At 47.4% G+C, this 13,788-nt stretch overlaps 1 protein-coding gene across 2 annotated transcripts in view; it reads left to right on the top strand.

Moving 5' to 3' along the window:
* Positions 1–13,788, top strand: part of LOC129856962 (transmembrane protein 145-like) — a 36,205-nt gene that overhangs the window by 19,525 nt on the left and 2,892 nt on the right. For both annotated transcript variants that reach the window (XM_055924769.1, XM_055924770.1), the window contains exons 4-14: positions 144–230; positions 2,243–2,344; positions 5,205–5,289; positions 5,741–5,812; positions 7,504–7,572; positions 7,967–8,047; positions 9,317–9,395; positions 11,180–11,273; positions 12,066–12,238; positions 12,552–12,672; positions 13,525–13,713. In XM_055924769.1, the coding sequence (XP_055780744.1) occupies positions 144–230; positions 2,243–2,344; positions 5,205–5,289; positions 5,741–5,812; positions 7,504–7,572; positions 7,967–8,047; positions 9,317–9,395; positions 11,180–11,273; positions 12,066–12,238; positions 12,552–12,672; positions 13,525–13,713 (1,152 nt within the window). The remainder of the gene's footprint in view (positions 1–143; positions 231–2,242; positions 2,345–5,204; positions 5,290–5,740; positions 5,813–7,503; positions 7,573–7,966; positions 8,048–9,316; positions 9,396–11,179; positions 11,274–12,065; positions 12,239–12,551; positions 12,673–13,524; positions 13,714–13,788) is intronic.

Here is a 13,788-nt window from a genome sequence, read left to right as displayed (position 1 = left end):
GCGATTCCCTTTCTATTCATTCTATTTCTATGGTTAGTTCGTCCAGTACCTGTTAGTGGTTAGTTCGTCCAGTACCTGTGCATAATGTGATGTGTGTATGACACAGTTTCTTTACTATTCTTGACCGTATTTCTTGACTGCAGGACTGCTACCAAAAGGAGGCAGTGTTGAGGCCAGAGAATAACCAGGTTATCAACCTGACCACGCGCTACACCTGGTCTGGCTGTGTGGTAAGAACATGGACAACCTCCTCTACAGCTTTCTGTCTTATACAGTGCCTTCAGAAAGTATTCATACCCATTGACTTATTCCACATTTTGTTGTGTTACAGCCTGAATTCAAAACGAAATTGATTAAATATAAAAAATACATACATACCACATAATGACAAAGTGAAAAAATGTTTTGTACATTTTTTGAAAATGAAATATCACACCCCTTTGCTATGACACTCCAAGCTGAGTTCAGGTGCATCCTTTTCCTTTGATCATACTTGAGATGTCGCTACAACTTGATTGGAGTCCACCTGTGGCCAATAAAATAGTTTGGACATGATTTAGAAATGCACCTTTCTGTATAAGATCCCACAGTTGATAGTGCATGTCAGAGCAGAAACTATACCATGAAGTCCAGGGAACTGTCCGTAGAGCTCCAAGAGAGAATTGTGATGAGGCATATATCTGGGGAAGGGTATACAACTATTTCTAGTGTTGAAAGGTTCCAAGAGCACAGTTGTCTCCAATCATTGGGAATTGGGGAAAAATATGGATCTACCCAGACTCTGCCTAGAGCTGGCTGTCCAACCAAACTGAGCAACTGGGCAAGAAGGACCTTGGTCAGGGAGGTGACCAAAAACCAATTGACCACTCTGACAGAACTACAGAGTTCATTGGCTGAGATGGGATAACCTGCCAGAAGGACAACAGTCTCTACAGCAGGGGTATTCAACTCTTTCCCTACGAGGTCCGGGGCCTGCTGGTTTTCTGTTCTACCTGATAATTCATTTTACCCGCTTGGTGTCCCAGGTCTAAATCAGTCCCTGGTTAAAGGGCAATAAGGACAACATGCATTGGAACTGGCTTTTAGGTCCAGATTTGAAGGTTCTACAGCACCACCAATCTGGGATTATGGGAGAGTGGCCAGACGGAAGCCACTTCTGAGAAAAAGACACATGACAGCACACCTCTAGTTTACAAAAAGGCACATGAAAGACTGAGATCATAAGGCAAAAGATTCTATGAGACAAAAAGTCTGAGATAACATTTTTACTATTTGGCCTGATTGCAAAGTGCTATGTCTGGAGAAAACCAGGCACAACTCATCACCCGTCTAACACCTACTGTGAAGCATGGTGGTGTCAGACTCATACCATGGGGATGCTTTTCAGCGGCAGGGACTGGGAGACTGGTAAGGATATAGGGAACAATGAATGGAGCCAAATACAAGCAAATCCTTGATGAAAACGTGCAAACGACCTTCAAATGGGGCAAAGACTTATGTTCCAACAGGACAATGACCCCAAACATACAACCAAAGTAACTCTAGAATGGCTTCAGAACAAGAATGTGAAAGTCCTTGAGTGGCCCAGCCCAGACTTGAATCCCATTGAAAATCTTTGGAAAGACTTGAAGGTTGCTGTTCACCGCTGCTCCCCATCTAACTAAACAGAGCTTTAGAAAATCTGCAAGGAAGAATGGGAGAAAATCCCCAAATCCATATGGGCAAAGCTGACTTAAAGCGGTAATCGCAGCGAAAGGTGCATCTACAAAGTATTGACTCGGGTGTGAAAACGTATGTAAATGAGATATTTCTTTATTTCATTTTCAATAAATTTGCAAAAATGTCTAAACATGTTTTCACTTTGTCCATATGGGGTATTGTGTGTAGATGGGTGAGAAAAAAATGTTTTTTCAACCATTTTAAATTCAGGCTGTAACACAACAACATGTGGAATAAGTCAAGTGGAATAAGTCACTTTCTGAAGGCCCTGTATATGTGGTCTTGTATGTTTGTCTATGGGACTGTGGTTGTTTTTAGTTATTCAGTTATAACTAAAAGAGCCAGCTATTTTGAGGTGTGAGGAATATGTGTATGTGAGACAGAGGTATCTGGGTGTAACTCCCTCTTTGGAATTGTGTTAGGATGTGTTGATTCAATGTGTTTTTGAGTGTGTGAGCGTCTTCTCTATTAATACATGAACTCTCTCTCTTCTGTCTCTGTTTCTGCTGTCTCTGTCTCTAAGGTGGAAGGAGAGGGAGATGAGGAGGTGCTGAGTTGTGTGGGAGGTCGTAGTTTCCGCTCGGTGAGGGAGAGATGGTGGTACATCGCTCTCAGCAAGTGTGGGGTGAGCACCGACCTTTCACTTCTCACTGATGGCTAGCGCACACCGACATTGTTACTCTGACACACACCGCCCGCACACGTATACACACAACCCCCCCCCCCCCCCCCCCCCCCACACACACACACACATAACAAATACACTCACAGATTGACATACACTGAGTGTACAAAACATTAAGAACACCTGCTCTTTCCATGACAGACTGACCAGGTGAGTCCAGGTGAAAGCTATGATCCCTTATTGATGTCACTTGTTAAATCCACTTCAATCAGTGTAGAGGAAGCAGATGAGACGGGTTAAAGGATTTTTAAGCCTTGAGACAATTGAGACATGGATTGTGTGCCATTCAGAAGGCGAAAATTGATTGTGCAGGGTTTTTCACGCTCAACAGTTTCCCGTGTGTATCAAGAATGGTTCACCACCCTAAAGACATCCAGCCGACTTGACACAACTGTGGGAATCATTGGAGTCAACATGGGCCTGCATCCCTGTGGAAAGCTTTCGATACCTTGTAGAGTCCATGCCTCAACGAATTGAGGGGGGGGGGGGGGGGGGGGGACTGAGAGTGCAACTCAATATTAGGAAGGTGTTCCTAATGGTTGGTATACTCAGTGTAGACCTTGTCTGTATGCGTGCTTGCATGCTTTTGTGTGTGTATATAGATGCACAAGTGTGTGTCGCAAGTGTCTGCATCTGTATGTGGATGTGTGGTGGCAGGGCCAGTGTATTTACACACTGACTGGCAGTGTTGTAGTGTTAGTAGAGAGTGAGTGTTTGTGAAGAGGGACAGACAGGATTAAAGCGGATTTTTCCTGGAGAGTGTGTTGTGTTGTCACGGCAGCAAGTGGAGGGCTGTTGATGGACATGATTTCTAATGGTGTAGGACTGAAGCTAAAGCTCTGTCTCCGGCCCACATGGCCCCAGGGACTCTCCCCGTCTCGCCCAGCCTTACCTCGCCTGCACACTGCCAATATAATACACGCCTTCCACCCTCTCTCATTTCTTACTCTCTCTGGAGCGTCTGTCACTCTCTCTGTCTTTCTCTTCACCTCTTTCTCTCATTCTTACTCTTTCTTGTTCACCCACTTTGAATCTCTCCTTTACTCTGGCCTTCTTTCTCTGTGTCACTTCATCTCCTCTCACTGCTCTGTCTCTCTCCTTCTCTCCCAGTCCTGCCTGTCTCCTCACACTGCTCTCTGTCTCTCTCCTTCTCTCCCAGTCCTGCCTGTCTCCTCTCACTCCTCTCTGTCTCTCTCCTTCTCTCCCAGTCCTGCCTGTCTCCTCACACTGCTCTCTGTCTCTCTCCTTCTCTCCCAGTCCTGCCTGTCTCCTCACACTGCTCTCTGTCTCTCTCCTTCTCTCCCAGTCCTGCCTGTCTCTTCTCACTGCTCTGTCTCTCTCCTTCTCTCCCAGTCCTGCCTGTCTCCTCACACTGCTCTGTCTCTCTCCTTCTCTCCCAGTCCTGCCTGTCTCCTCACACTGCTCTCTGTCTCTCTCCTTCTCTCCCAGTCCTGTCTGTCTCCTCTCACTGCTCTCTGTCTCTCTCCTTCTCTCCCAGTCCAGCCTGTCTCCTCTCACTCCTCTGTCTCTCTCCTTCTCTCCCAGTCCAGCCTGTCTCCTCTCACTGCTCTCTGTCTCTCTCCTTCTCTCCCAGTCCAGCCTGTCTCCTCTCACTGCTCTGTCTCTCTCCTTCTCTCCCAGTCCTGTCTGTCTCCTCTCACTGCTCTGTCTCTCTCCTTCTCTCCCAGTCCTGCCTGTCTCCTCTCACTCCTCTCTGTCTCTCTCCTTCTCTCTCAGTCCTGCCTGTCTCCTCTCACTGCTCTCTGTCTCTCTGTCTCTCTCCTTCTCTCCCAGTCCTGCCTGTCTCCTCTCACTGCTCTCTGTCTCTCTCCTTCTCTCCCAGTCCTGCCTGTCTCTTCTCACTGCTCTCTGTCTCTCTCCTTCTCTCCCAGTCCTGCCTGTCTCCTCTCACTCCTCTCTGTCTCTCTCCTTCTCTCTCAGTCCTGCCTGTCTCCTCTCACTGCTCTCTGTCTCTCTCCTTCTCTCCCAGTCCTGCCTGTCTCCTCTCACCCCTCTCTGTCTCTCTCCTTCTCTCTGTCCTGCCTGTCTCCTCTCACTGCTCTCTGTCTCTCTGTCTCTCTCCTTCTCTCCCAGTCCTGCCTGTCTCCTCTCACTGCTCTCTGTCTCTCTCCTTCTCTCCCAGTCCTGCCTGTCTCCTCTCACTCCTCTCTGTCTCTCTCCTTCTCTCCCAGTCCTGCCTGTCTCCTCTCACTGCTCTCTCTCTCTCCTTCTCTCCCAGTCCTGCCTGTCTCCTCTCACTGTTCTATCTCAAGTTCTCTCTCCTTCTCTCCCAGTCCTGCCTGTCTCCTCTCACTGTTCTATCTCAAGTTCTCTCTCAGTCCTGCCTGTCTCCTCTCACTGTTCTATCTCAAGTTCTCTCTCCTTCTCTCCCAGTCCAGCCTGTCTCTTCTCACTGCTCTCTGTCTCTCTCCTTCTCTCCCAGTCCTGCCTGTCTCTTCTCACTGCTCTCTGTCTCTCTCCTTCTCTCCCAGTCCTGCCTGTCTCCTCACACTGCTCTCTGTCTCTCTCCTTCTCTCCCAGTCCTGCCTGGCTAGCATTGATTTTGTGACAGTACACAGTTCACGCTCCTCATCCTTCTGATGGAGGTACTGAGATTGAGTCTTGGCTGGCAGATGATATCAAAGGTTTTTTCCTCTCACTTACAGCACAACAACACAAACTCCAGAGGCTTTGAACTCCTCTCTGTGAAATGAGCTCTTTGTGCGCTCACTGTCGCTCCATCTAACTCTCCACTCTCATCCTCTGTCTCTCCCTCTCCGTCTCTGTCTCTGTCTCACAGGGGGAAGGTTTGCAGCTGGAGTATGAGATGAAGCTGACCAATGGCCAGTCTTTCTGGACACAGCATTTCTCTGCAGACGAGTTTGGTGAGAACGACACAGATTACAGAATGAACGTTAATGGCTCGTCCAACACTATTTAACACGGCCAATAAAGCATATTAAAATGAACAAATTATTATAACGAAGGAATGGATGAATGAATTAATGATGATGGATTAACATGAGCAGAATGGGTAAAAAGGAAAATGGACACAGTTTAGAAAATGGCAATATTAAGCTACTCTTATTCTGATGTTCTAATGACCTCTCTCTTTCTGTCGCTCTCTCTGTTCCTCTCCCTCCCCCTCTCTCGTCACCATCTCACACCCTCTATCTGCCTCTCACTCTCTTTCACTTTCGCTCCCCATTTCTCTCTCTCTCGCTCTTTCTCTCTCTCTCTCTTGCTTTTGCACTCCATTTCTCTACCTCTCTCTACCTCTCTCTACCTCTCTCTACCTCTCTCTACCTCTCCCTAACCGCATGCCTCTATTCTCAGGGATCCTGGAAACTGACATCACTTTCCTGGTTATCTTCTCCCTGGTCTTCATCCTCTCATGTTATTTTGCCTGTAAGTGCCTGAGGAACAAGATCAGATCACGTCTTCCTCACACCAGAAAAGCACTTAGCAGCCAATCCTAACCTGAGATCTCTGCTCTTAACTCCCATCTTCACACAAATGTCACATTGGCATTAATGCATCAATGCACCAAACGTCAGAATTACACTAGCGTTAAGTGCTAGTCCTTTCTGGGAGGAGGGAAGGTGTGTGAAAAGTGCCTGCCTTTCTGGAATGAAGACAAAGAGTAGAGGAATAGAGCTTGTCATTATGGAGTCATGGGGGCATGTCTTTCTGGAATGAGGGAAGGTGGCCCCTCTCTGGTGGAGGAGTGGAGGAACTTGTCATTAGGGCTGAACATGTAGAAACCAGCTGGGGAAAGTAAAGTGTGGCAGATGAAGGGAAGGCAGATGTGACAGAGTTAAAATATGGAGAGTATCTTCTCAGATAATACAGCCCATGTGTCTACAAACACTGGTGTTCAACCTTCCCAAGTTCTCTCACGTCACCCCGCTCCTCCGCTCTCTCCACTGGCTTCCAGTTGAAGCTCGCATCCGCTACAAGACCATGGTGCTTGCCTACGGAGCTGTGAGGGGAACGGCACCTCAGTACCTTCAGGCTCTGATCAGGCCCTACACCCAAACAAGGGCACTGCGTTCATCCACCTCTGGCCTGCTCGCCTCCCTACCACTGAGGAAGTACAGTTCCCGCTCAGCCCAGTCAAAACTGTTCGCTGCTCTGGCACCCCAATGGTGGAACAAACTCCCTCACGACGCCAGGACAGCGGAGTCAATCACCACCTTCCGGAGACACCTGAAACCCCACCTCTTCAAGGAATACCTAGGATAAAGCAATCCTTCTGCCCCCCCCCCCCCCCCTTAAAAGATTTAGATGCACTATTGTAAAGTGGCCGTTCCACTGGATGTCATTAGGTGAATGCACCAATTTGTAAGTCGCTCTGGATAAGAGCGTCTGCTAAATGACTTAAATGTAATGTAAATGTAAATGTACAAACACACAGACTCCTGCTGCACATACTAATGCCTAATACACCACTCCCCTCTCTCTCATTCTCTATCCTTCTCTTTACATTGCCATCTCTGTTTTTGTGTCTCTGTCACTGCATCTTTACCCTCTAACCCACCGCTCTCTTTTCCTTTTCATGTCTCTCTCTTTCCTCTTCATATCTCTCTCCTCTTCATCTGTTTCTCTCTCTCGCTCCTCTTCATATCTCTCTCTTCATCTGTCTCTCTCTTTCCTCTTCATCTGTCTCTCTCTTTCCTCTTCATATCTCTCTCCTCTTCATCTGTCTCTCTCTTTCCTCTTCATCTGTCTCTCTCTTTCCTCTTCATATCTCTCTCCTCTTCATCTGTCTCTCTCGCTCCTCTTCATATCTCTCTCCTCTTCATCTGTCTCTCTCTTTCCTCTTCATATCTCTCTCCTCTTCATCTGTCTCTCTCGCTCCTCTTCATATCTCTCTCCTCTTCATCTGTCTCTCTCTTTCCTCTTCATATCTCTCTCCTCTTCATCTGTCTCTCTCGCTCCTCTTCATATCTCTCTCCTCTTTATCTGTCTCTCTCTCTCGCTCCTCTTCATATCTCTCTCATCTTCATCTGTCTCTCTCTCTCTCTCTTCATATCTCTCTCCTCTTCATATATCTCTTTATTTGTCTCTCGCTCTCTATCTTTCTCTATCTCTCCTAGATAATCTGAAGGGAAGGCAGCTTCTCCATACGACATATAAGATGTTTATGACTGCGGCTGGTGTAGAAGGTGAGTGTGGACCACACACACACGCACACACACACACACACACACACACACACACACACACACACACACACACACACACACACACACACACACACACACACACACACACACACACACAGACACAGACACAGACACAGACACACACACACACACAGGCGGCCGATTGCAGCAGCAGCATCACAATCTGACTCACACACTGCAGTTGTTGGCATCTCAGACATGGTAATGACTCCTTCTGATTATCATAGATATTAACCACTGCTTCAGCACCATACAGATATCTCCCTGTCTCTGTGTAGGGTAGGACTGCTGCTGCTATATGCAGCTCTGCAGTGCAGAACAGTGAAATATCCCTCTCTCTTTGTCTCCCTCTCCTCCCTCCTCCTCCCCTCAGTTGTCAGCCTTCTGTTCCACTGTATCTACTGGGGCCTGTATGCCAGAGATGGAGTGGGCAACGGCAGTCTCAAGATAATGGGTGAGCATGATCATCACAAACACCCTGATAAAGGATGTAATCCAGAAACACCCGGATAAAGGATGTAATCCAGAAACACCCTGATAAAGGATGTAATCTAGAAACACCCTGATAAAGGATGTAATCCAGAAACACCCTGATAGAGGATGTAATCCAGAAACACCCGGATAAAGGATGTAATCCAGAAACACCCTGATAAAGGATATAATCTAGAAACACCCTGATAAAGGATGTAATCTAGAAACACCCTGATAAAGGATGTAATCCAGAAACACCCTGATAAAGGATGTAATCCAGAAACACCCTGATAAAGGATGTAATCTAGAAACACCCTGATAAAGGATGTAATCCAGAAACACCCTGATAAAGGATGTAATCCAGAAACACCCTGATAAAGGATATAATCTAGAAACACCCTGATAAAGGATGTAATCTAGAAACACCCTGATAAAGGATGTAATCCAGAAACACCCTGATAAAGGATGTAATCTAGAAACACCCTGATAAAGGATGTAATCTAGAAACACCCTGATAAAGGATGTAATCCAGAAACACCCGGATAAAGGATGTAATCCAGAAGCACCCTGATAAAGGATATAATCTAGAAACACCCCGATAAAGGATGTAATCCAGAAACACCCTGATAAAGGATGTAATCCAGAAACACCCTGATAAAGGATGTAAAGCAGAAACACCCTGATAAAGGATGTAATCCAGAAACACCCTGATAAAGGATGTAATCCAGAAACACCCTGATAAAGGATGTAATCCAGAAACACCCTGATAAAGGATATAATCTAGAAACACCCTGATAAAGGATGTAATGCAGAAACACCCTGATAAAGGATGTAATGCAGAAACTTTCCCACACAACCCATGCAGTGGCACACGAGAGGATGAGTGTATCCTTATTTGGGTGTGTGTTGCAAGTGTGTGTGAGCGTGTGCTGGAGTGAGTGAGTGACCTGATTTCAGGTTCTGGTATGATGTTACAAATTCAGATACTATAACCTACTTACAGTAACCTTTCTTTCACTCTCTGTGGGGTTCTCATTTTCTTCTCTCTTTCTTTCTCTCTCTCTCTCTCTCTCTCTCTCTCTCTTTCTCTCTCTCTCTTTCTCTCTCTCTCTTTCTCTCTCTCTTTCTCTCTCTCTTTCTCTCTCTCTCTTTCTCTCTTTCTCTTTCTCTCTTTCTCTCTCTCTCTCTCTCTCTCTCTCTCTCTCTCTCTCTCTCTCTCTCTCTCTCTCTCTCTCTCTCGCTCTCTCTCCAGGGAAATTACTGTTCTCTGTCAGTTTCCTGGTGTTCCTGCTGATGCTGATCCTGCTGGGGAAAGGCTTCACTGTCACCAGGTAGGGAGTGTGTTTTTGTGTATGTCTCTCACACTGTGTCTGGTCTCAGGCCGTCTCACCTATGGTCTCAGGGTCAGAGCTACAGTAGCTGACCCAGCCTTAATAACACCCTCTACCCCAGGGGACATGTCAGTCTAACTGCTTGTCTGGTTGACAGGTTCACTGCTTCATTACAGTGTGTCTCAGGATTAAATCCTCCAGCTACTCTCTGTGTCTTACTCCTTCTAACTCGTACCAGCAGCCCAGTCTCTCTCTGTCTTACTCCGTTTAACTTGTTCCAGTAGCCCAGTCTCTCTGTGTCTTACTCCTTCTAACTTGCACCAGTAGCCCAGTCTCTCTCTGTCTTACTCCGTTTAACTCGTACCAGCAGCCCAGTCTCTCTCTGTCTTACTCCGTTTAACTCGTACCAGTAGCCCAGTCTCTCTCTGTCTTACTCCGTTTAACTCATACCAGTAGCCCAGTCTCTCTGTCTTACTCCGTTTAACTCGTACCAGTAGCCCAGTCTCTTTCTGTCTTACTCCGTTTAACTCGTACCAGTAGCCCCGTCTCTTTCTGTCTTACTCCGTTTAACTCGTACCAGTAGCCCAGTCTCTCTCTGTCTTACTCCTTCTAACTCGTACCAGTAGTCCAGTCTCTCTCTGTCGTACTCCTTCTAACTTGCACCAGTAGCCCAGTCTCTCTCTGTCTTACTCCTTCTAACTCGTACCAGTAGCCCAGTCTCTCTCTGTCTCACTCCTTCTAACTCGTACCAGTAGCCCAGTCTCTCTCTGTCTTACTCCGTTTAACTTGTTCCAGTAGCCCAGTCTCTCTGTGTCTTACTCCTTCTAACTTGCACCAGTAGCCCAGTCTCTCTCTGTCTTACTCCGTTTAACTCGTACCAGCAGCCCAGTCTCTCTCTGTCTTACTCCGTTTAACTCGTACCAGTAGCCCAGTCTCTCTCTGTCTTACTCCGTTTAACTCATACCAGTAGCCCAGTCTCTCTGTCTCACTCCTTCTAACTCGTACCAGTAGCCCAGTCTCTTTCTGTCTCACTCCTTCTAACTCGTACCAGTAGCCCAGTCTCTCTCTGTCTCACTCCTTCTAACTCGTACCAGTAGCCCAGTCTCTTTCTGTCTCACTCCTTCTAACTCGTACCAGTAGCTCAGTCTCTCTCTGTCTCACTCCTTCTAACTCGTACCAGTAGCCCAGTCTCTCTCTGTCTCACTCCTTCTAACTCGTACCAGTAGCCCAGTCTCTTTCTGTCTCACTCCTTCTAACTCGTACCAGTAGCTCAGTCTCTCTCTGTCTTTTTTTACTTGCTCTCACTCTAGTTTCCCTGTTTCTCTTTCTCTTCCCGTTCTGCTCCTCTCTCATTGCCCTCTGTCTTTCTCCCTTTCCCTCTCACTATCTCATACAGTATAGTAGCTATGACTTTATTAGAGCAGACTTTGTCATTATTGCTACATCTCTGAAATGTGGTGATGAATAGCCATTTAGATAAGCTGTCTGACTACACTGCACCATAAAGAGGGAATATGTGGCCAACCGTGTGTGTGTGAGTGTGTGTGTGAGTGTGTGTGTGTGTGTGTGTGTGTGTGTGTGTGTGTGTGTGTGTGTGTGTGTGTGTGTGTGTGTGTGTGTGTGTGTGTGTGTGTGTGTGTGTGTGTGTGTGTGTGTGTGTGTGTGTGTGTGTGCATACATGGGTGAGGAAATCCATCTCTGTTTGCAGGAGGAGAGTGTGAGTGTGTGTGTATTCATCTGTCTGTGTGAAAGCTAACCCCCCTGTGTGTATCCGTTTCTGTCAGGGCGAGGATCAGCCACAGTGGCTCTGTAAAGCTGTCCATCTACATGACAGTCTACACCGTCACCTATATCATCCTCTTCATATACGAGGCAGAGGTACTGCAGTCTACACTACAGAACTGCTGCTGCTACACTCCTACTGTCCATGCTATACGTGAAGGAGCAGTGTATCACGGTCTAAGTTTCAACCGGGGATTCCTGTGTCCCACAACACTATGTTAGCCTACTGAGTTGAAGCCTAGGTATTAGCTCTAGGAGCTAGTCTTCAGGTCTCGGGCACGGTTACTCATCAGCCGAGCATGGATCACAGAATCAACTCCATTACAAGTGTAAAATGTGCTCTACTATAATTTAGGATGGGTCCCTCTTTGAAAGGAGGTTCACATATCATGGGACTTCCTGGTAAGATAAAGGTGAAATTAAAGGGGCCTACTCCTGATGTACTGTAGTATACAGGGATAGGAGTATCTTACCCAGCCTGTCGGTGCCTAGCACTGGGCCTGTACATACATAATGCAGGGGACGACCGAGGGTAACCCTGTTTGACCAATGATATCAAGTCTCTGGCCTGTGAAACTGAATACATAGCCCGCAAGCAGAGGCACTGTCAATGACCCAGTTGTAGAGAAGTGTCAATGATGCGGACACACACAAACACACATACATACATGTGTACACATACGCACACACTTGTAGACACACTCACCAACGAAAACGAGTAGATTTCACATCCCAACATGTCAGCAAACCACAGGCTGTTACAACACATGCTGGGGAACGTATTGTAATACACCTCTCTGCTATTTGAGGGTAAAGTTAGTAGGTTGATTAGTAGGGTGCGGTCCATTAGAGTGGTTGTATGACGTTGTAAGTGTGTTTGTGTCTCAGTTCTTTGACCCAGGTGAAGTGCTGTATGCATATGACAGCCCGGCGGGCTACGGTCTGATGGGTCTCCAGCTGCTGGCCTACGTGTGGTTCTGCTACGCCGTCCTGATCTCCCTCAAACACTACCCTGAGAAACAATCCTTCTACATCCCCTTCTTCACGGCATACACACTCTGGTGAGAGGACATCGCCCTACAACCCTTCACTCTCTGCATGCAGTTTGTCGCTGTCAGGTTCATCCCCTAAAAATCATTGTACCCAATAAACTCCCCGTCTCCCTTATTTTTCCACTTCTCGCTTGCTCGTCTTAAATCTGTCCTCACTCTTCTGCCTCTCCCTCTTGTTTCCTTTTGTCACTATTCCACCATATTCCTTTTTTCTCCTCCTTCCTTTACATATCTCAATCTCCCCCTTCCCTATCTCTCTCTCCTCTCTCTCTCTTAATCTCTCTCCCTCATTAACTCTCTCTCCTCTCTCTCCCTCTGGCAGGTTTTTCGCGGTGCCCGTCATGGCTCTGATAGCTAACTTTGGCATCCCTCGCTGGGCACGGGAGAAGATCGTCAACGGCATCCAACTGGGAATCCACCTCTATGCTCACATCGTATTCCTCGTTAGTACCCTTCATCTCTCTACACACTCACACACAGGCATGCATGTGCGCACACATACACACACTGCCTCACTGTTGACGTTAATTATCTCGAAGACCTCCTCCCCGCCTTGTTAGTAACCCCCTGCCCTCCACACGCAGGCACGCACACACTCGCCTCTTTTTTAATATCTGTGAGTCATACTTCTCTGTCCTCATTGGCATCTGCGTTAGTATCCTCCCAAACCCAGACTTCTATACCAGACTGAGCGTCTCGGTCCCAGACTTCTATACCAGACTGAACCTCTCGGTCCCAGACTTCTATACCAGACTGAGCCTCTCGGTCCCAGACTTCTGTACCAGACTGAGCCTCTCGGTCCCAGACTTCTGTACCAGACTTAGCCTCTCGGTCCCAGACTTCTGTACCAGACTGAGCCTCTCGGTCCCAGCTTCTATACCAGACTGAGCCTCTCGGTCCCAGACTGCTGTACATGACTGAGCCTCTCGGTCCCAGACTTCTATACCAGACTGAGCCTCTGTCCCAGACTTCTGTACCAGACTGAGCCTCTCGGTCCCAGCTTCTATACCAGACTGAGCCTCTCGGTCCCAGACTGCTGTACATGACTGAGCCTCTCGGTCCCAGACTTCTATACCAGACTGAGCCTCTGTCCCAGACTTCTGTACCAGACTGAGCCTCTCTGTCCTTTGTCAGTGACACATTCACACACATACTGTTCTGTTCTTATATGTGCATAAATGTGTATCAGTGTATGGAGAATACAGGGTAATATTTGTACAGGCAACAGGCAATATTCTGAATATGATACATTCCTCCCATCTGTCCCTTCTCCCCCCCTCCCTGCCTCGCCACAGGCTATCACGCGGCCCTCTGCGGCCAATAAGAACTTCCCGTACCACGTGCGGACCTCTCAGATCGGGATCCTGCTGTCTAGTCCGAAGGCGGGTGTGGCGAGTGAGAGTTTCCCCCACCACGCCTATGGGAACAGCTCCTTCCTGGGCGACTCCCAGCCCAACTTCACAGAACTGTTCTCCATCCAGTCGGTGAGTGGATGTATGGTCTGAGGAGGGAACTGATACTAAGGTTCGATATAGTCCCTGTAACCTGTAACACTCCAG

The sequence above is a fragment of the Salvelinus fontinalis genome, chromosome 6 (assembly GCF_029448725.1).
Source record: "Salvelinus fontinalis isolate EN_2023a chromosome 6, ASM2944872v1, whole genome shotgun sequence".
NCBI classification, from domain to species: domain Eukaryota; kingdom Metazoa; phylum Chordata; class Actinopteri; order Salmoniformes; family Salmonidae; genus Salvelinus; species Salvelinus fontinalis.
The sequence above is the reverse complement of the archived record's forward strand: the minus strand, read 5'-3'. Positions and strand labels throughout refer to the sequence as shown.